The sequence below is a fragment of the Boleophthalmus pectinirostris genome, unplaced genomic scaffold (genome assembly GCF_026225935.1).
Source record: "Boleophthalmus pectinirostris isolate CB_2022bp ecotype Guang Dong unplaced genomic scaffold, ASM2622593v1 HiC_scaffold_11, whole genome shotgun sequence".
In the NCBI taxonomy this organism is placed as follows: Eukaryota; Metazoa; Chordata; class Actinopteri; order Gobiiformes; family Gobiidae; genus Boleophthalmus; species Boleophthalmus pectinirostris.
In genome coordinates, this window is record NW_026570994.1 from 21,611,487 (window position 1) to 21,634,646 (window position 23,160).

The 23,160-nt window shown below is 40.5% G+C and overlaps 1 protein-coding gene across 1 annotated transcript in view; it reads left to right on the forward strand.

Annotated features, from left to right (window-relative positions):
• Positions 1–21,832, forward strand: part of abcb6a (ATP-binding cassette, sub-family B (MDR/TAP), member 6a) — a 27,591-nt gene extending 5,759 nt beyond the window's left edge. The window contains exons 4-20 of the mRNA XM_055166164.1: positions 2,031–2,220; positions 2,938–3,030; positions 5,350–5,542; positions 6,337–6,458; positions 6,986–7,095; positions 7,171–7,236; positions 8,433–8,558; positions 8,969–9,045; positions 11,276–11,339; positions 11,449–11,534; positions 11,616–11,673; positions 11,762–11,866; positions 12,725–12,899; positions 15,639–15,751; positions 17,908–18,002; positions 18,094–18,162; positions 18,922–21,832. Coding sequence (XP_055022139.1) covers positions 2,031–2,220; positions 2,938–3,030; positions 5,350–5,542; positions 6,337–6,458; positions 6,986–7,095; positions 7,171–7,236; positions 8,433–8,558; positions 8,969–9,045; positions 11,276–11,339; positions 11,449–11,534; positions 11,616–11,673; positions 11,762–11,866; positions 12,725–12,899; positions 15,639–15,751; positions 17,908–18,002; positions 18,094–18,162; positions 18,922–19,081 — 1,902 coding nt within the window. The 3' untranslated portion in view covers positions 19,082–21,832. The remainder of the gene's footprint in view (positions 1–2,030; positions 2,221–2,937; positions 3,031–5,349; positions 5,543–6,336; positions 6,459–6,985; positions 7,096–7,170; positions 7,237–8,432; positions 8,559–8,968; positions 9,046–11,275; positions 11,340–11,448; positions 11,535–11,615; positions 11,674–11,761; positions 11,867–12,724; positions 12,900–15,638; positions 15,752–17,907; positions 18,003–18,093; positions 18,163–18,921) is intronic.
• Positions 21,833–23,160: the final 1,328 nt, after the last annotated feature.

Consider the following 23,160-nt stretch of genomic DNA (forward strand, 5'->3'; position numbering starts at 1 on the left):
CAGAGACACACACAGAGACACACAGAGGTCCACAGAGACACACAGAGACACACAGAGACACACAGAGGTCCACAGAGACACACAGAGGTCCACAGAGACACACAGAGGTCCACAGAGACACACAGAGGTCCACAGAGACACACAGAGACACACAGAGGTCCACAGAGACACACAGAGGTCCACAGAGACACACAGAGGCCCACAGAGACACACAGAGGCCCACAGAGACACACAGAGGTCCACAGAGACACACAGAGGCCCACAGAGACACACAGAGGCCCACAGAGACACACAGAGGTCCACAGAGACACACAGAGACACACAGAGGTCCACAGAGACATACAGAGGTCACAGAGACACACAGAGGCCACAGAGACACACAGAGGCCCACAGAGACACACAGAGGTCCACAGAGACACACAGAGGCCCACACAGAGACACACAGAGTCCACAGAGACACACAGAGGTCCACAGAGACACACAAGAGACACACAGAGACAAACAGAGACACACAGAGGTCACAGAGACACACAGAGGTCCACAGAGACACACAGAGGTCCACAGAGACACACAGAGGTCCACAGAGACACACAGAGTCCACAGAGACACACAGAGGCCCACAGAGACACACAGAGGTCCACAGAGACACACAGAGGTCCACAGAGGTCCACAGAGACACACAGAGGCCCACAGAGGTCCACAGAGACACACAGAGGTCCACAGAGACACACAGAGGTCCACAGAGACACACAGAGGTCCACAGAGGCCCACAGAGGCCCACAGAGGCCCACAGAGAACACACAGAGACATACAGAGACACACAGAGGTCCACAGAGGTCCACAGAGGCCCACAGAGACACACAGAGGTCCACAGAGACACACAGAGGCCCACAGAGACACACAGAGGTCCACAGAGACACACAGAGACACACAGAGGTCCACAGAGACACACAGAGGTCCACAGAGACACACAGAGACACACAGAGACACACAGAGGCCCACAGAGACACACAGAGACACACAGAGACACACAGAGGTCCACAGAGACACACAGAGGTCCACAGAGACACACAGAGACACACAGAGGTCCACAGAGACACACAGAGACACACAGAGACACACAGAGGTCCACAGAGACACAGAGGTCCACAGAGACACACAGAGACACACAGAGGTCCACAGAGACACACAGAGGTCCACAGAGACACACAGAGACACACAGAGACACACAGAGACACACAGAGGTCCACAGAGACACACAGAGTCACACACAGAGGTCCACAGAGACACACAGAGACACACAGAGACACACAGAGGTCCACAGAGACACACAGAGACACACAGAGGTCCACAGAGACACACAGAGACACACAGAGGTCCACAGAGACACACACAGAGGTCCACAGAGACACACAGAGGTCCACAGAGACACACAGAGGTCCACAGAGACACACAGAGGTCCACAGAGACACACAGAGGTCCACAGAGACACACAGAGACACACAGAGGTCCACAGAGGTCCACAGAGGCCCACAGAGGCCCACAGAGACACACAGAGACATACAGAGACACACAGAGGTCCACAGAGGTCCACAGAGGCCCACAGAGACACACAGAGGTCCACAGAGACACACAGAGGTCACACAGAGACACACAGAGACACACAGAGGTCCACAGAGACACACAGAGACACACAGAGGCCCACAGAGACACACAGAGACACACAGAGGTCCACAGAGACACACAGAGACACACAGAGACACACAGAGACACACAGAGGTCCACAGAGACACACAGAGGTCCACAGAGACACACAGAGACACACAGAGGTCCACAGAGACACACAGAGACACACAGAGACACACAGAGACAGTCACACAGAGACACACAGAGACACACAGAGACACACAGAGGTCCACAGAGACACACAGAGGACCTTAGCTCTTCTACCTCTTTACACATGAGTTGATCTTGATCTTGGGTTCTTCTCTCGTCACACCTGAGCTGATGGTGGTGTGTTTCCTCCTCAGAGTCTGTTGGGGACACAGGGGGACAGCGCCTCCACCTGGCAGGGTTTCAGACAGAAGGTGCGTCTGTTGTTGCCGTACATGTGGCCCAGAGGAAACCTGCTCCTCCAGCTGCTCGTGCTCTTCTGTCTGGGGCTGCTGGCAGTCGAGCGAGTCATCAACGTCTTTGTGCCCACGTACTACAAGAACATAGGTACAACTTTACTCTACTACTACTACTACTACTGCTACTGCTACTACTACTACTACTCCTTCTACTACTCCTACTACTACTACTACTACTACTAAGAATATAGATATTACTTCACTTCTACTACAAGAACAGACTTAAACCTAATACAAAAACACAGGTATGACTTCACTGCAATGACTACTACTACTACTAAAAACATCGAACTACTTTACATCTACTACAAGAACATAGATGCAAACTTTATATTAATTAAGGTTTTCAAAAGTATTAATTAAGATACTTAAAGTTGGATTGACTCCTCAGTACTATAGGACAAAATTAGAAGTTTCTTAAACTATTTTTGACAGCTGGAGCTCTGTCAGATCTAGTCTAAGACCAAATTACAGTTTAGTGTTTAAAAAGTGAGTTTTTAAAATGATCGTAGTGTTTTTGAAATGGAGTATCAAGACTTTTTCCAATTATCTAAATCAAATATGACATTTTTTTATTGTCATGACATCTACTAGAAGAACAGGTCAGGTTAAGTCTGTGCAATTAATCGAATTACGATTGTGATTTCAATTTGTGTGTCAAACGATCTCCAAACTCATATAATCGAGTTAAAACGATAAAGCTTAACAAAGTTTATTTTGGGATATTTTTTTTGAGACTTTACTGTCCCAGAAGACAGTTTTTGTTTTGTTTGAAGCAGTCATTGATGTTGTTTTCTCTTCTCAGTGAATGAGCTGACTGACAACAGCCCGTGGCACACTCTGGCCACTACAGTCTGTATCTACGTCCTCCTGAAGCTGCTGCAGGGAGGAGGAGCAGGTGAGACCAATGTTCAAATCTAACTAATGATCAAACAAGACTGTATTTATTTAAAGAGCCCATTTTACACTATATTTGATCTGTTTTAATGTTGTTTCCTCGTCACATACAGACCTGGAGTGCACACACACACACACACACACACCATAATTTGTCTCCCACCCCTACTCTCTGACTAGGGATGGGCATGATTAATCGATTAATCGATAATTGATCATTAAGAATTTCATTGATTATGTAAATTTTAATCGACAAACTGAATGTAGGTTGTTGTGTGTGTCGTGACCAAACAGGTGTGTACATGTGTCTCTGCATCAGAAGGAGCGAGACACAAACAGTGGGTCAGTCTGTAACGAACCGAAGCACAAATGTGTTTTTAACGATGATTTGTACAAGAAATTCCAGGCTTTCCGTTGCGTTCGGGACAAGTGTGAGTCCATGTGCACAGTGGATAAAGCAGCACATATGTTTCTGTGTCCAGTGGGAATAAGTTTTACCAGGTGAGAGTCGCTCAATGTGGATGACGAGGCCCCGCCCCCCTCCCCCCGTACGCTGTCCTGGTTTTGACAAACACAAATCTGGTCACACTGACCTGTATTCACCTGAGTCATGTCTTTTAATCCGACAGAAGTTGAACCACATCAGCGACACAAGAGCTGGAGTTTTATCTTCACTTAGTTTATGTAAATTAGTGATGTGGTTTTAAGTTTTGTTTCTGTGAGATTTGAACAAAACTGAATTAAACACATTATAATGTCAAACAGCTGATGTGGATCTAGAGTCGTTACGGTTTATGTGTTGTAAAGGTGAATTTATTTATGCAGATTAGTGCAGATAGTAATAATAATGATGATCATTTTAATATAAAAACATTAATGATTAATCAATAATTTTCATCATCGAATAAGAAAATTTCATCGAATGCCCATCCCCATCTCTGACAGTAGCTAATGTTCACTGTAGAAGTCATGGAGGCCTAGAAAAGGACCCCAACCTCCCAATAGACTCAATCTCTTTTTATAACCAGAAAAAATTATCAACTTCTCTCACAGTTGTCTTTGGAAAATAACTTCTGATGAGATGTTGCATGAAGGGTCAGGATGTGTGTTGGTTAGTGTGTTGGTGGGTTGTGTGTGTGTGTGTGTGTGTGTAACCTGGTCACCATAGTTTTCTCTGACCCTGACCCCTGTCCACCTGGAGTTTTAATATTATTCACTTTTAATGTAATTCACTTCATGTAGTACAGCAGTACATATGTTAACTCTTTTTTCTATGGAAAAAAAAAAATCCTGCTTGATCCTATGAGTAATGTCTGAAAGTTCTGCTTTCTGCCGATTTGAGGTACAGTGAAGATCTTTGGTCATAGCAGCTGTTTCCCTCTGGATACAAAGGTCGTCTTGGGCTTAAATTGAAGCTTTTAAACATGGAAAGTTTTTCATGTACATTTGAGGCAGTGATAAATGCAATAAAATGCTTGAAAATGATCACTTTTGCTGACAATTTGTCAGGCGGACAGACATTTTTTGGTCTTCTGGTGGATGTTGAGGGTGATATTTGACAGTAGAAACTAGGGGTGTGCAAAAATATCGGAATATCGATATATCGTATCGTTTAATGTGATGATACTGTATCGATATATCACCAAGAGTATTTTTAGGTGTGTTTTACCAAATTATTTTGTTACAGAGCTACAGTTTTGTGGCTTGTGGAGTGAAAGGAAACTCATTTATGCGACACATTTGACATTTTTACAGTTTTGTTGATTAAAATGTTTGTGTTTTATATGAACTTTGGACAAGAAGAAGTGGTTTAACAAAGACTTTTAGTATCACAGCCATGATTTAGCCTTTATTTTTTATTGAACCGTATTGAATCGATTTGAAAGATATCATATCGAATCGAAAGTGCACTGTATCGAGGTATGTATCGTATCGGCAACTTCTTAATGATACCCAGCCCTAGTAGAAAGGCAGTAAGCCCCACAATATTTTTATTCTAGTTTCCCCCATGTGTCAGCATCCACCATGTCAAATTTTAGGGTTTCAGTACCTTAATATTTACAGTGACATCATTTCGCAAATAGTTTTTCTTAAAAAGTGTGTTTTTGGGCCCTGAGACCAAACGGGGCCGAGTTGAGGTTGGTCCCTATCAACTCGTGATGGCCCAAGATATAAGATAACAAGAAATAATAGTGAAAAAAAGGAGTAAAAAACATCCTGAGGGGTGGACCTGGCTCCCGGTCTATTAATTAAAGGCCCTCAGTTACACAAAATGGATTCTTGTGATCTTTAAACACGTTCTCCTCTGGTTTCTCGTCAGGCTCGTCTGGTTTTGTGAGTAATCTTCGCTCCTTCCTGTGGATCCGGGTTCAGCAGTTCACAAACCGCGTGGTGCAGCTGCGTCTCTTCGCTCACCTCCACTCTCTGTCCCTGCGCTGGCACCTGGGACGAAAGACCGGAGACGTGCTGAGGAGCATCGACCGAGGAACCAGCTCCATCAACTCCCTGCTCAGGTCAGGACCAGGACTCGTGATCAGTCCTAAATCACACACAATGGACTTTTGAGAGCTTCAAGTCCTCCTCAAAAACACACCTGGATCAGAAAATAGTGTAATATGGGATCTTTAAAATACTAAATACAAAAATTATACTAATAAAAATGTTTCTTAATACTGGCAAGTCTTAACTAGATCAAACCAGGACTAAACTAGATCTAAACCAGGACTAAACCAGGACTAAACCAGGACTAAACCAGGATCTAAACCAGGACTAAACCAGGACTAAACCAGGACTAAACTAAACCAACCAGGTCTAAACCAGGTCTAAACCTGGACTAAATCAGGTCTAAACCAAGACTAAACCAGGTCTAAACCAGGACTAAACCAAGACTAAACCAGGTCTAAACCAGGACTAAACCAGGTCTAAACCAGGTCTAAACCAGGACTAAACCAGGTCTAAACCAGGACTAAACCAGGACTAAACCAGGTCTAAACCAGGTCTAAACCAGGTCTAAACCAGGACTAAACCAGGTCTTAAACCAGGTCTTAACCAGGTCTAAACCAGGTCTAAACCAGGTCTAAACCAGGACTAAACCAGGACTAAATCAGGTCTAAACCAGGTCTAAGACAGGTCTAAACCAGGACTAAACCAGATCTAAACCAGGTCTAAACCAGGACTAAACCAGTATCGACTGATTCTGAAATACAAATCCAATGCAAATCCAGATTAAAGTTCTGTAAATGACCTGCTACTCTCCTGACAATTATAATGTCATTAAAAAGTTGTATTTTTGTGTTTTGTTTTGCAGTTACATCGTCTTCAGTATCTTCCCGACCATCGCGGACATCGTCATCGCTATTATTTATTTCATCACAAACTTCAACGCCTGGTTTGGTCTCATCATATTTGTCTGCATGACTCTGTACCTGAGTAAGTACCCAGACCGACTCATTACACTGCTCAAATCCACATACTTTTACAGTTTTTGTCTTTTTTTTTTTTTTTCCCCCCAATATTTTTATTAATTTTCAGACAATAAAAAAAAATTCACATGAACAACTGACCACATTATTAACACAGGTCAACATACAACTAAAAAATAAATAAATAAATAAAAAAATAATAATAATAATAATAATAATAATAACAAACCAAATTCACACAGTCACACACATTCACATATTTACTAAACAATATTTGCACAATACAATTTATCAGTCGCAGGTAAGTCTGAGATTTAAATTCAGTGACCATATGTACTTAAAAAAGAAAAGAAAAATGGGTAGAGAAAAATAAATAAATGAATAGATAAGAATAAAATATAAATTAAAAAAATAAAAAATAAAGTAAAATGGGTAAATAAATAAATAAATAAAAAATAAAGTAAAATGGGTAAATAAATAATAATAATAATAATAATAATAATAATAAATATTTTTGTCTTTTACTTTTTTTAGCGTTGACGATTATTATCACCGAGTGGAGGACGAAGTACAGACGTGACATGAACCAGCAGGACAACAACGCCAAGTCTAAAGCCGTGGACTCTCTCTTAAACTTTGAGACGGTAAAATAAAAAAATAAAAAAGTAATATAAATTTTTTTAGAATACGTCTAATATGTGTTTAAATTTGATAAACAGGTGAAGTATTACAATGCAGAAAACTACGAGGTCAGCAGATTTGAAGACGCCATCTTGAAATATCAGGTAAAATATGATGTTGTAAATTTATAAAAGGGCAAAAATAAACCCTGAAAACAAAACCGTGGCCTCTGAAAGTTGTGAAAAACTCTTATAAACTGGTTTAGTCTCTGATTTAGTCCCGGTTTGGTCCTGGTTTAGTCCTGGTTTAGCCCTGGTTTACTCTCTGGTTTAGGCCTAGTTTAGTATTTGGTTTAGTCTCTGGTTTAGTCCCTGGTTTAGTCCCTGGTTTAGTCCTGGTTTAGTCCCTGGTTTAGTCCTGGTTTAGTCCTGGTTTAGTCCTGGTTTAGTCCTGGTTTAGTCTGGTTTACTGTCTGTTTAGTCCTGGTTTACTTCTGGTTTAGGCCTGTTTAGTATTTGGTTTAGTCCTGGTTTAGTCCCTGGTTTAGTGGTTTAGTCCCTGGTTAGTCCTGGTTTTAGTCCTGTTTAGTCTGGTTTAGTCCTGGTTTAGTCTTTGGTTTAGGCCTGGTTTAGTCCTGGTTTAGTGGTTTAGTCCTGGTTTAGTCCTGGTTAGTCCTGGTTTAGTCCTGCTTTAGTCCTGGTTTAGTCCTGCTTTAGACCTGGTTTAGTTTCTGGTTTAGTCCTGGTTTACTGTTTTAGTCCTTTTAGTCCTGGTTTAGTCCTGCCTTTAGGCCTGGTTTAGTCCTGGTTTAGTCCCTGGTTTAGTCCTGGTTTAGTCCTGGTTTAGTCCTGGTTTAGTCCTGGTTTAGTCCTGCTTTAGTCCTGGTTTAGTCCTGCTTTAGACCTGGTTTAGTTTCTGGTTTAGTCCTGGTTTACTGCCTGGTTTAGTCCTGCTTTAGTCCTGGTTTAGTCCTGCTTTAGTCCTGGTTTAGTCCTGCTTTAGACCTGGTTTAGTTTCTGGTTTAGTCCTGCTTTAGTCCTGCTTTAGTCCTGGTTTAGTCCTGGTTTAGTCTTTGGTTTAGGCCTGGTTTAGGCCTGGTTAGTCCTGTTTAGTCTTTTAGTCTGGTTTAGGCCTGGTTTAGTCCTGCTTTAGTCCTGGTTTAGTCCTGGTTTAGTAGTCCTGGTTTAGTCTTTGGTTTAGTCCTGGTTTAGTCTCTGGTTTAGTCCTGGTTTAGTCCTGGTTTAGTCCTGGTTTAGTCCTGGTTTAGTCCCTGGTTTAGTCTCTGGTCTAGTCCTGCCTAACCTTTGATATGACTTTATATTTTGTATTAAAGCTCTATTGTGTCACTTTTCGTTTCCAGGAGTCTGAATGGAAAACTCAGGCGTCTCTGGCGTTTCTGAACCAGACTCAGAACTTGATCATCGGCGGCGGTCTTCTGGCCGGGTCGCTGCTCTGCGCCTACTTTGTCACCGAGGGCAAGTTTCAGGTAAGATTTAAAGCTCTATTATGTCACTTTTCGCCTACTTGAGATATTATTGCTTTACCTGGAATATTCTACGCTTTTACAGAGTACTTTTTTCACTAAAACACAGTTAATATTTGGGCTGTGCAAAAATATTAAAATATCGGTATACCGTATCGTTTAATGTGATGATACAGTATCGATATCGTGGGCTGCTGCTTCGATATATCACCAAGAGTATTTATTTGGTTCATTTTACTAAATTATTTTGTTACAGCTACAGTTTTGTTGCTTGTTTAGAGAAAGAAAACTCATTTATTTACTGTTTTTATGATTAAAATTAGGGATGTAACGATATCCAAGTCGCACGATATCGTCACCGTATGAACCTCACGATTAGAGATTGTTTTTAATTGTCATATTTGATTGTCCAGGTTGGAGATTTTGTCCTTTTTGGCACTTATATAATTCAGCTGTACACTCCACTCAACTGGTTCGGGACTTACTACAGGTGAGTCTACACTGCTTTTATTTTGAAGGTCTCAGCGATTGTTTTAGCCTCATTTGAGCTGCAATTCTGACATTTTTACACTCAGAAAACATTGCTGTATCACACAAAATACAAAATAAACAATAAAATCGATATTACTTTGAGCAGAAAAGGTTAAAATGTCAATTCTTAAAGGCCGCCACACTACATGAGAATTTGCCCGATTTTTGGCTGCGATTTGCTTCTTCCCGTGTTCAGGGAGGCGTGACCCGACTTTGTGTCTTCGATTATTAAGCTGCTGTGATGTGCTGTGAAGCCTTGTAATGACACCCAGTCCACAAAACTAAAAACTAAAACCGCGCTATTAATCCAGTTTGAGTCGTTCTTTAAAAGTAAAAAGGTGGGAGTAGTTCCTCACGTGTGTTTGTTTACATCCACACAGCGCACGGATCGAGGTGAAGCTGCAGATTAACGACAGCGACTCTACTCCCTGTGGACTTTATCTACAATCTTTATGCTTTAAAAATCACGTATCTGAAGTTTTGCTCCACATTTCACAAATAATAATAATAAATAATAACACAGTTTGGACTTGGATCTAAACTAGAAGTGCAGAGTCTGATTGTTTGAACACTTCAGAGTCTCAGAGCGAGTGGTTTTACTGTAGACAGGAAACAGCTGACACGATCACGCTCACAACTTCATATCCTGTGACCCGCAGACAGATCACGCTGTAGAGTCTTTCAGATTCTCCTCGTGTCTGTGGTTTGCGCTTTTTTCGCAAGTTTAAAATCGTTAACGACTGAAAAATCCATGTATCATTCATTCATTTGTTTTTTCAATATAAAATCAAAAATAAGAAAATGATAAAACAACTATTTTCTTCATTATTTGTCTCCAAAACCAAAATGAAAAAACAGATAATGATTCGTTTTTTCAGTTTTCGATTTTGTGTTTAAATGAAAAATGGAAAAAAAAACGGATAACGACCGTTTCCCGTTTACGTGACTTCCATGACTGAGATGCCAAACTTTTACACTGCATACGGACTGAACCAGGACTGATCCAGGTCTGGGACCAGACCGGGACCACATCGGGACCAGACCGAGACCAGGGCGGACTCCGAGCTTTAACTCTAAGCCTCCGCAGGGTCCAAGTTTCAGCTTCGAACTCCGGCCCTGTCGTGGGCTCTGAGCCTCCGGTCTGGTCCCGGTCTATTCCTGGCCTGGTCTTGGTCTGGTCCCGGTCTGGTCTCTGTCTCAGCCCCGGTCTGGTCTTGGTCTCAGTTCCGCTCTGGTCCCGGTTTGGTCTCAGTCTCGGTCTGGTCCCGGTTTCAGTTCTGGTCTCAGTCTCGGTCTGGTCCCGGTCTCAGCCCCGGTCTGGTCTTGGTCTCAGTTCCGCTCTGGTCCCGGTTTGGTCTCAGTCTCGGTCTGGTCCCGGTTTCAGTTCTGGTCTCAGTCTCGGTCTGGTCCCGGTCTGGTCCCAGACCTGGATCAGTCCTGGTTCAGTTCCTGTTTACGTGACTTAAACTGTGATGCCGAACTTTTGCGCCGGAATACGGACTGATCCCAGGACTGAATCAGGACTAAACCGTTTTCAGTCCTGGTCCTGGTCCCAGTCTCAGCCCCAGTCTCAATCCCGGTCTGGTTCCGGACCTGTTTTAGTCCTGGTTTATTTCAGTCCGTATGAGGCGCGAAAGTCCGGCATCGCAGTTTAAGTCACGTAAACGGGAAACAGCCGTTATCCGTTTCTTCCATTTTTCATTTAAACACAAAAACGAATCATTATCCGTTTTTTCATTTTGGTTTTGGAGACAAATAATGTTTTTTTATAAAGAATTTTTTTTTTTTTCATTTTCTTATTTTTGGTTTTATTTTGAAAAACAAATGAACGAATAAAACACGGATTCTGAAAAATCGTGTAGTGTGTGGCGGCCTTTAAGTTGTAAAAGTTTTCATAAATCATGGACTCAAATGTAGTTCTACTCTAGTTGCACTCACAAGACTTCACCTGCAGAGGGCGCTCATGTAAAAACTACTATTGATGCTGAAAAAAGATGTCACTTCATGAATTTAATCTGCCATTTTACAGATAAAAAATACCCCAAAATACAAAATCTTCAGCTCACTCACTTCTCTTTTCTGCTCTTGTCCCATAGAAAATGTCATAAACTAAATAAAATAATAATTACTCAGCTAATTTTGCTCGACTAAAGTTTCTAATGTTGAAATGTTTGGTTTTTTTGTCACAGAATGATCCAGAACTCATTTATAGACATGGAAAGCATGTTTAAACTGTTCGAAGAAGAGGAAGAGGTAAAAAAAAAACAATAAAAATACTAAAATAAATGTATTATTATTATTATTATTATTATTAATTTGACTGTGTAATAAACTGTAAATATGTTTGTTTTTTCTTCTCGAGGTCAAAGATGAAGTCAACGCTGGAAACCTGAACTTCCAACAGGGAAAAGTGGAGTTTGAAAATGTTTATTTCAGCTACACCAGTGGGTAAGTCCAATGGTTAAATACAGTTTCATTTTTTAATTTCAATTTCAATGTATTTTTTATTAATTTAAATTATTTCAACAGTAAAGAAATCCTCCACGACGTCTCCTTCACTGTACTTCCTGGACAAACTGTTGCTTTGGTAATTTACACCAAACTCTTCTTATCAATTTGATGTAGAATGTGCATTATTTTTTGATATTATGTTAAATTTAAATGTGTATTTTTAGGTGGGCCAGTCCGGATCAGGAAAAAGCACCATAATCCGCCTGCTTTTCCGTTTCTACAACATTCAGGGAGGTTGTATTCGCATCGATGGACAAGACATTTCCAAGGTACTTACACGTTTACGTTTTAAGAGTCTGTTTACACGAGAACTCTTACGGAGAAAAACGACAAAATATTTGATCAGAAGAAAACACTCGTCTAAACGCGGAATAAAAGTGAAGACTTCTGCGTTTTCTGTTCAGACCGTCATCGTAGCTTTAATGAACTGTATTTTTAGAACCTCCAGAATTCCCTCCCTGAGCCGCAGAGGCTGCACTGGCACTGACTCAGGATCTGCCGCAGGTTCTGGAGTTTAGTTCGTGACGTTCAGATCAGAGAGACACATTTTAGATTTAAACCAACTGGATTTCAGCGATGAAACTGGCAAACGCAAATGAGAAAGTCACGTGAGGCTCATTCTGCTTCTGATAGAAAATCCAAGAAAAGAATCTCAATCCAAGAAAACCAAAATATAACATAAACAACTCCAAATTTTTTGTAATTAAGAATAAATCAGGATAAGAATCTGTAAATATCTGGCGTCACAGAAAGGTCAAGTTTATGGAATTTAAAATCTAAATCTTCCGTATAGTTCTTTTAAACTGAATCCTTGTTGTTGTTTAGTTTAACAGTGGTAAATGTTGTTAAATGTCGTTAAATGTCGTTGTTAAATGTTTTAAATGTCGTTGTTAAATGTCGTTAAATGTCGTTAAATGTTGCTAAATGTCGTTAAATGTCGTTAAATGTTGTTAAATGTTGTTAAATGTTGTTAAATGTCGTTAAATGTCGTTAAATGTTGCTTAAATGTCGCTAAATGTCGTTAAATGTCGTTAAATGTCGCTTAAATGTCGTTAAATGTCGTTAAATGTCGTTAAATGTCGTTAAATGTCGTTAAATGTTGTTAAATGTTGTTAAATGTCGCGCAGGTGAAGCAGACGTCTCTCCGCTCTCACATCGGCGTCGTTCCTCAGGACACGGTTCTGTTCAACGACAACATCCGAGACAACATCCGCTACGGACGAATCTCCGCCTCCGACCGCGAGGTGGAGGAGGCCGCCCTCGCCGCAGACATCCACGACAAGATCATGGCTTTCCCCGATGGTAAAACGACACCACAGACTCTTTATACAAGCGCCGTCAGTCAAATGAAGCTCATCGAGACTGGAAGTTAGAGGAGTGAATCTGGATGCGAAATTATCAAACCTGAAGAATCTGATTTGGTCTGGTTTAGTTCTGGTTTAGTACTCGGTTTAGTCCTGGTTTAGAATCTGGTCTAGTCCCTGGTTTAGTCCTGGTTTAGTCTTTGGTTTAGTCCTGGTTTAGTCTCTGGTTTAGTCCTGGTTTAGTCTCTGGTTTAGTCCTGGTCTAGTCCCTGGTTTAGTCCCTGGTTTAGTCCCTGGTCTAGTCCCTGGTCTAGTCCCTGGTCTAGTCTCTGGTCTAGTCTCTGGTCTAGTCCTGGTTTAGTCCTGGTTTAGTCCTAGTTTAATGTCTGGTTTAGTCCTGGTTTAGTACTTGGCTTAGTCCTGGTTTAGTCCTAGTCCTTGGTTTAGTCCTAGTTTAGTGTCTTGGTTCAGTCCCTGGTTTAGTCCTGGTTTAGTCCTGGATTAGTCTCTGGTTTAGTCCTGGATTAGTCCTGGATTAGTCCCTGATTTAGTCTTGGTTTAGTCCTCGCTTAGTCCTGGTTTAGAATCTGGTCTAGTCCTGGCTTAGTCTTGGTTTAGTGTCTGGTTTAGTCTTTGCTTTAGTCCTGGTTTAGTGCTGGTTTAGTCCCTGGATTAGTCCCGGATTAGTCCTGGTTTAGAATCTGGTCTAGTCCTGGCTTAGTCCCTGGTTAGTCCCTGGTTTAGTCCCTGGTTTAGTCCTGGTTTAGTCCCTGGTTTAGTCCTGGTTTAGTCTGTTATAAATGTTTATATTTTGATTTGAGGTCAAAATAGCTAAATAACACCAGTACCACAAAGAACAGGTTAAAACGAACATTTTGACGAGGTGGGCGACATGAGAAACAGAAAATATTGTGGAGGGTCGGACCAAAACACTTAACTCAAATCTGCATAATATTGTATTTTTTTTTATAAAAATCAGTAAATATCATTGTTTTGACGAGCTGGGAAGAGTTTATATTATGATTACAATGAAAAAGTGAGGCTCTCGAACAAAAAAAAATCATTAAAAACATCTCTAAAATAACAGCAATACAGTTTTAGAGGTAAAATTATAAAATATTAGGGATGTAACAATAGCTGAAATATCGTGATATCGTATCGTCAAAGTTCTCACAATAATATCGTGGATCATCATAATATATCGAATCACAAATCTCTGATTAAATGAAGAGTTCTGGTGCAGAAACAGCTAAAAAAAAAAGACAGAGGGAACTACATAGACCATGATCCTTTGCTCCATTTCAGTGCAGACGACAAGAACAAATAACAAATAATTTTTTGGATTAAGTCTTGTCAAGATATTTCAAGAGGAAAAAGCAGCATATTCACAGTTTTAGCTGTTTTGTCGCCACAAAATATCGCAATAAATACTGTATATCGTGCATATTCTGAAAATATCTTACTGAGAGATTTGGATATTGTTACATTCCTAATTATGAGCCTCCCCAACATATAATAAATATTGTATCGTGAGGTTCATACTTGATGATATCGCATCATGAGGTTTGGACATCGTTACACCCCTGTAAAATACTTTTAGTTTGTGATTCCAAATGAGCTTAAAAGGGCCGGTCAGAGTCAAACAAAGAGCCGTATGTGGTCCTGGAGCTGGACAATGCCCAGGTCCGGTCTATGGGCAGTATATATTAGGGATGAGACATGATTTTCGAATAGTCGAATATTCGTCATACGTTCGAATATCGAATAGTAATTTAGAATAAAGACGTTTCCTAACCAATATTTCATGTACGGCATTCGGCCAGAAGGTGGCGCTAGCAGACTGTAAAACTCCCTGTAGGCGCGGTAGACTAGACCGAGTGTAGAGAAAACTTATCGAGCGGCATTAGCAATGCAGAAAGCAAGTAAAAGTTCCGTATGGTCGTTATTTACTTTGTTAAATGACAAAGAGGTTTAGTGTAAAATCTATCAGGTGAAGCGAGCAAACCATAGATCAACCACTACCACGCAGAGCATCTGAGAGTGAAACACGCCCAAACATGGGAACATGCGCAAATGAACTCAGTACTGCCAGGAGATATGCCCCCCGCTCCACACTGACCCGATGACATGGTGGAAAACAAACAGAAATACCCCCGATTGGCAAAGTTAGCGAGCGCTTACTTAGGTGTGTCTGCGACGTCTGTGCCATCGGAGCGAGTCTCTGCAGCGAGCAGCTCAATGAAAGTAGTGCAGTGGGCTACAGTATGTGCAGTGGGCTACAGTATGTGCAGTGGGCTACAGTATGTGCAGTGGGCTACAGTATGTGCAGTGGGCTACAGTATGTGCAGTGGGCTACAGTATGTGCAGTGGGCTACAGTATGTGCAGTGGGCTACAGTATGTGCTTGGTCATGCGTTTTTTAAAATTGAGATAGTCTTGAATATAATTTCATATTGTTTCATATGTGGGTTGCTCAATTAAGATGTTCATTTCTGATTTGGAAGGTTGTTGTTTGATTAAACCTTTTGTGCTTAAATACCCCATCTGTCATCTCGTATATGCGCGTGTGTGTGCGGGCGGGGGAAGGGGGGGTCGATTTTCGAATAATATTCGAATTGTTGTCATTGATTTTCGAATAGTGTTTTTGCCAAATATTCACATCCCTAGTTTCTAGCAGTGGGCAGGAGGGGCACAGGTCGTCAGATTAAATGAAATAAATGTGTGTGTTTGTGTTGTAGGTTATGACACACAGGTGGGCGAGCGAGGGCTGAAGCTGAGCGGGGGAGAGAAACAGAGAGTGGCCATCGCTCGGACCATCCTCAAAGCTCCACAGATCATACTCCTGGACGAGGTGAGAGAGAAAGAGACGATTATTTACAGATCCCTATATTAAACTGCCCATATTAGGCTGTTTTCTGATCTGTTCTAATGTCGTTTCCTCATCACAAACATGAACCTGGAGTTGTGTTTTCATTCACACATGAAAAAAATCCTCTGTTCCACCTTGTGATGTCATGTGGTGATACAGGAAGTGCTCCACTGTGTTTTTAAACTCCACACACCTTCACTAGAATCATTTGGATCATTTCAGCCCTGGAATTGCCGATCTTTACTCTAATGACTACATGTTGGAGAAGATCTAACTAGCTGTGAAAATCTCTTCAGGAGAGCAAGAAATTAACAAACGAATGAATTATTGAATTATAAAAAGTCACAAATCCAGTGGCATCATAATGTTAATAAATTTGTACATGTGCTTGTGTTTGTGAATGAGAAAAAGCCCTGAGATGATATGGACAATAAGATAATAAATTCCAGTCAGTTTATGAGTAACACTGAAGTCATGTTTTATTTTAAGACTTCTATAATTAAAATAATCATATCACCATCAGGTAAAAGGAGATGTTAACTTGAAAACTGCCACTACATGACTAATAATAAAGAGTAACTCAACTCAACTACTTAAACAATGTGAAACTTTCTGGATTTATAAATTACAGGCAACAAAATATCCTGGGCTCAATGAAGATTTGGACTTATCTCTGTTTTTATACCGAGTTGTACTTTTTGTATATATTCATTTGTATATTTTTGTACATACACTCTATGGCAGGGGTGCTCAATACGTCGATCTACCAGTCGATCGCCAAGGTCGTGTGGGTAGATCGCCGTGTCTTGTCTCGGACTCGATCGCGTTTGGACTCGGTCTTGTCTCTCACTCGAGGTCTGACACTCAACAAGTCTGATCATATTTGATTCCGGCCGCTGCTGTTGGTAATAAACTTGTAGCGGGTGCAGGAGCGTGTGGGGCGTCTCAGTGCAGCCTGTGCGCTCATTTGAAACCCGCGGAGACTCTACGGCGCATCACAAACACACACGCTCCCTACGCACGGCTCGTCTGCGACAGCGTGTGCCCTCGTGTACCAGCGTGCATCACAGGGCAGGTTCAACTTCCTAAACATCCTACCTGTCCATCTGCCTCACGTCAGCACGCCGCCCCTCGCCTTTTCACGCTCTCGCTCCTTCCTGCGTACAGCGAACACAAGCCCCTCCCACAGTGCGGCTGATTAGAAGAGCAAGACCAAACGTGAAGCAAAAACCAGTCTAAATTTGTGTTCCAGTGTTGGCACAAAGCAGGTCTACAGCATAGAGCGGATCTACAGAACAGACCTACTGCCACATTTGGCTGAAGTTTGTCTAACAAAAGTGACAAATGCATCTGTGTTTGTCACGATGTGCGTTTGGTTTGGTAAACGTGCAGAGGCTGGTAAATATCACTGCAAAACCAGAAAAGAATGTAACTCCAGTTTGGAACTTTAAAAAAACAGGTTTAAAAATCTTCCTTCACTTTTTTCACAGTTTTGTGTAAAGTGCCAGAGGAAGTTCTCTTAAAGAAGAGGTTCTCAAACTGTGGGGGAGGGTCCAAAAAAGGGGCACAGAGTGTTTCAGTGCAGTTTGCTTGGCTTTGTATTAGGTCGATCTTTATGACTTGGTCATTTTGTAAGTAGCTCACATGCTGAAAAAGTGTAAACACCCCTGATCTATGGTGTCCCTTGGTTGTAACACTGCCCTCTTGTGGCGTGTCTCAAGTAGTGTCCACAGGTGAATCTCCACTCTTCCTCTTCCAGGTGGAGTAGTCCTGTTGGTGAGTTTCTTGTGTTTAACTCACATGGTTCACTCAGAATTCTGTTTGTCCCCAGAGGAAAACCATAGCTTGAAATGTGTCTGGACTTTGCCCATTAAGACATGCCGTAAATTAATAAAGGCATTTTATTTCAACCAGTGAGTGCCTTGTGAGTGTAACACTGAGTTCTGTCTACTGTGTATTATCCTCTGGAGGTCCAGCAGACACTCCTTTTGAAACTTTTTTATAATAATAATAAAGACTCAAATGTGTGAATGAAACAAAACACAAGTCCAGGTCTGTTTTTGAAGAGGAAAGCTCACAGGAGTCATTTTTGCTTAAAACAGGTAAAAACAGCTGTATTTTTTCTTGTTTTTCTCCAGGCGACTTCAGCCTTGGACACTCAAACTGAGAGAAACATTCAGGCTTCACTGGCAAAAGTCTGCGCCAACAGAACCACCATCGTCGTCGCGCACAGGTACAGGAGTTTTGTATTTAACACACTTTATATTTACATTTATTTGGGTTTATTTATTTGATTACTTTTCTTATTTTGTTTCCGTTTCCAGGTTGTCCACGATCATTGGAGCCGACCAGATTTTAGTTGTGAGTGAAGGACGCATCGCAGAGAGAGGACGGTGAGTCTGACACAAATATTCAGTTTCACTTTTTATAATGTAATTCATCATGTAATTCTACAGTAAATTAAAATAAAGTTTGTGTAATGTTTTTAGACTTAGATTAACTATTGATACAAGGAAAACTGCTTGGACACAATAGCTCACACATACATATATATAACAAAGGGCAAAAAATTTAATAAAATAAAATAGATAATTAAAAGTAGTAAAAGCTTTGTGTTAAATAATGTACAAACAGAGGGGGGAGAAAAAATGTAATGTAAAATGTAATGTAAAAAATGTATAAAATAAAGAATAGAATAAATGAAATACAAAATAGAATGAAAATAAAAATAATAATAAAAAAGTTAAATAAAAAATATTTTAAAAAATTAATATGAATATATAAATAAAGTATATATAAAAAAATAAGGAAAAAAAAATGAAGAATCAAAATTATTCCTAAGTGTATAAATAAATAAATAATAATAAATGTAAATAAAACCCCCAAAATAATAAATTTGAATATATAATGAAATAAAATAAAAACATAATAAAAAGCAAAATTTTAAAAATTTATAAAAATAAAATTATTATTATTATTATTTTTTTTTAATAATAAAAAGTCAGATTAAAATAATACAAATCAAATAAATAAATAAATAAAACAAAACAAAACAAAAAAGGAGAAGAGTGCCGTTACAGTCATTCATTAAAATATCAATGGAGACGTGTTTACAGATATAAAGTGTGTTTGTGTGTTGTTGTTGTTGACAGACACGAGGAGCTGTTGTCTAAAGGAGGACTGTACGCAGACATGTGGACGAAACAACAACAAGCCCAAGACACAGACTCGTCCTCGGACACAGAGACTAAAGACAGACAATCAGAAAAACTCCAGCCTCCTGCAACATCGTCGGGGCACCGGCATCACTAAAAATAAAACCACACGTACAGTTTAAAGATCCGATATTACACAGAACGGACTCTTGTGAGCTTTAAGTCCTCCTCAAAAACAAAACTGGACTTGTGTTTTGTTTTATTCATGTAGTTTTCAAGCAGTGGCGGCTGGTGGTATAATTTTATTTGGGGAGGCGCCAAGGCCAAAATTTAAAATATATATTATTAATATATGTATTATATATAGGCTATATAGTATTATAGCGAAACAGAAACAGACAGTCATTTTGGTCACTACTGGCTGAACTGTCAGAGCACAACGCACAGCCAAGTGCAGTTTTACGCAGGTTTACCCAAGTTTACGCAGCAGCACAACCTGATCCACCGCTCACACCCAGCCCCAACAACACAACGTAACACGGCGCTCACACCCAGCCCCAACAACATCAGCAAAACTACAAGAGGCTACGATCACAACATGACACGACAGAACAACAGCAGCTCCAACACGCATATTTAACTATTAACACTACAACACTATTCACCTGTGAGGCTCCGTCATCAGATTTGCCCAAAACTAATAAAAAAAAGCCTCTTACCTTCTCCAGAGACTGAAGCAGAGTGTTTCCTCTGTCCGCTGTCCCACTGGTTCTGTCTCCAAATGTGTATTGTCCACAACAAAGAGATGAAACTGGTCCAAATCCTGGTCCAGTCAGGTCCAAGAGGCGAATGCACGAACTGATTGTAAAATTGTCTTAATCTCACTTCCAACTTAGATCTGAAAGTTACACCAGTCCATATGAACACCAGGACACCAGGTGGACTTAAGAGCTACGCCCAGTGACACTTTTACACCGAGAAACAAGCGGGTAAAGGCGGATAGAGCAACGAGAGACTGTCCCTGGCTCCGGCAGAGAGCGGGTCCTGGGTCCTGGGTCCTGGGTCCTGGGTCCTGGGTCCTGGGTCCTGGGTCCTGGGTCCTGGGTCCTGGTCCCGGCGGCGGCTCTGTCCTCGCGCTTTACTCTGAACATGTTGAAGCTAAAGTCGCTAGCCGCCATTAGCCAGTGTGCGAATCAGAATCAGAGCCGTAGTATCTCACCGCAGCTCATTCCAGTTTAATGCTTCTTTTCTTGTTCTCACTCCCTAAAACTGTTCCTCGGATGAACTTGTACGAACTCTTCATAACTTTACAACAAACACTCTGTTGTTCTCGTCATTAGCGCCTGTCGCAGTAACATGACGTCAGTGCAGAGTCGGGGCTGAACCACAACATGTCCAGATGTGTTCATGTCATGGATCTATTAAAATAACAGGTCCAGATGTGTGTTCATGTTTATTATTCAGAACCAATCAGTTGATTTCATGTCGCTCCGACCCTGCGCCACAAACACGGATTTTAGCGCTAATGTAAAGTCATGGGCAGAAACAACGTAATGACGTCACATTTTCTCAAAACTTCAGGCCACAGAAACGTCATCAGGCCGCTCCGACTCACCGCACTCAAAAACACATGACTCAAATAAAATGATATGAGCACATTTAACGTGATAAAAATATGTCTATGCAGATACACGTTACATTTTAAACAAAATATTAAACATACAGCCTAATACGAAATAACAACTTTATACATTTTTTTTTCTTTTATCTAGGTCAAGTTAGGGAGTGCGGCGCTCTTGCGCCCTCTATTGACCAGCCGCCACTGTTTTCAAGTTCTGTTTGTGACGAGGAAATAAAATTATAACATAGATTATAAAATAGTGTAATACGGGCCCTTTAAATATTTATAATTTAACTTTGTAAGAATGTTTTGCTCTGGGGATCGTACAGTATTAGTGTTTTTAAAGTACAATGGAAGGATTTGTAAAGGAGCCTTAAGAAAGCTGCTTCAGTTAAAGTATAAAAACAACCAAAAATAATATTAAGACCACTGGAAGTTGAAGGATCGATGTCCAAATATAGTCCTGGTTTAGTCCTGGTTTCGACCTGGTTTTAAGACCTGGTTTAAGACCTGGTTTAGACTTTGTTTAGACCTGATTTAGACCTGGTTAACTCCAACTCTTGTGGAGTGTAGACCTGCTCTAGATCTAGTCCTGGTTCCGTCCTGGTTTAGACTTGGTTTATTCCTGCATTAGACCTGGTTTATCCTGAGTTAAACCTGGTTCAGTCCTTGTTAAGTCCCCGGTTAGTCCTGGTTTAGACCTGGTTTAGTTCTGAACATTTTGTAAAGTCGCTATAACTTCTATTACTTTTATACTTTTTTATAGTTGTGTATTTGAAAACACTCCAACTAAAAGCCATAACTCAACAACAAAAACATCAGAACTATGAAACAAACAAAGACGTCCACCAAGGCACTGTCCCTCTCTCGCAATACTGAGACAGAATGTCCAAAACCCAAAACATTTAGTCCTGGTGTTAAATGTTTTATACATTGGTCCATAAACAGTGACATGTGCTGATTGTACAGATTAAACTTTACTGCCCCCTGCTGGTGCCTCACACTTTATGGAAGATTATAAATGTTGCAGGTGAATGTAAAGGGAATATTACAATGAATGAAACAAAAACACTTATATGTGATTTAAGTGGCTGCTATCGTTTTAAATCATACGTTGGGTTTGTTTTGCCTTCAGGGATTTTGTTTTTGATCTTATATTTGTTTTATTATTTTTATGTGTTAAAGTTTGACATTTTGTGTATAAATGAAATCAAGAAGGTTATAGTTAAGATTACAATGTCTTATTTAAATATATTTGTTGCTTAAAATAAATCTAAATACAATATATTACATGTATTAAACCGTCCTTTACTGTTTGAACAGGAATAAACAAGTCATTTTATTTTGTGATTAATAAATAACATAGGGGACAGGCGGCTTATAAGTTCCAATCTGCAGACGGTCAGTAGTTACTTGATAGATTGATTGCATTTTTTTGTTATTTGTATTTTTTAGTTCAAGGTATGTAACTAATAGGCAAAAAGTTTTGACTAGGGTTTAATCCTGGGACCTGGGATTCCTGGGAAATCTGATCAAAACTATTTCTCCATTCCCGGGAAAAGTTATGACAGAAAACCAGGAAAATAGCCTAATAAAAAAAAAAAATCAGCGGTGAGCGTCTATTTGTTGTTTCACAGTAACATGGATGGAGGCGACAGTGCTGCCGTAACTATGGTAACAATTGCAAATGCAAATTAGCCACGTGGTTTTAAGTTTTGTTTCTGTAAAACGTAAACAAATGTGCGTTCCTGTTCCACTGTCACTTGGCGCTGTACCCGTGGCTCTACTGTTCATGCCCCCTGCAGAGCCGCGGTCCTGTCTGGTATCATGTCAGTCGATCGCACCAATACCACTGAAAATTTAAAACAGAAATCGAGCAGCAGAAAGAAAGTTTGGAGTGAGAGAGAAACTTGTGAACACCGGGAGGATGCACCTTGAAACTTTCCTGAAGTCACTGGATGAATCGACAAAGTCTGAACTTCAGTGACACTGAAACCATCCTGTCGGGATTCAGAAAGACTCGAATAATTCTAACTGGAACTGATGCTGAGTCTGACGACAGCGACACAGAAGAGTTTGTGTCGCTCTGTTTACCTCCGGAGGTCGAGGCCGAGTTGTTCAGAAGTGACACCGAGGATGAAGAATTGAATGGATTTAGTGATTTGGAGTGAGATGGAGAGTTTGGTTAAACTTGTTCTGTTCTGTTGTTTATGTTATAGTTTATCTGAAGAACTGTTCATATGTGACGTTAACAGTCTGTTGTTTTCTCTTCTGTTGTTTTTACTACAACTTGACTTTCAACAGGAAATGTCTGCTCCTGCTCTCTCATTTTATCAAATAAATCTCCCCCAAAAAGTGCGACTTATATATGTTTTTTTTCTTCTCCATTATGCATTTTTTGGCTGGTGCGACTTATAGTCTGAAAAATACGGTACATAAGGCTTAATTGGGCTCCAAAAAATGAACCAAAATTTCTCGGTATTTCAGGGAAATGAATCATCTTGTCCTGGGATTTGATTCATGTCATTTTCTGGAAAAATCTGAAACCCTAGTTCTGCCCTTGTAATGGCAACCTACTTATTTAAACATTTTTAAATGAACACCCATGATATACC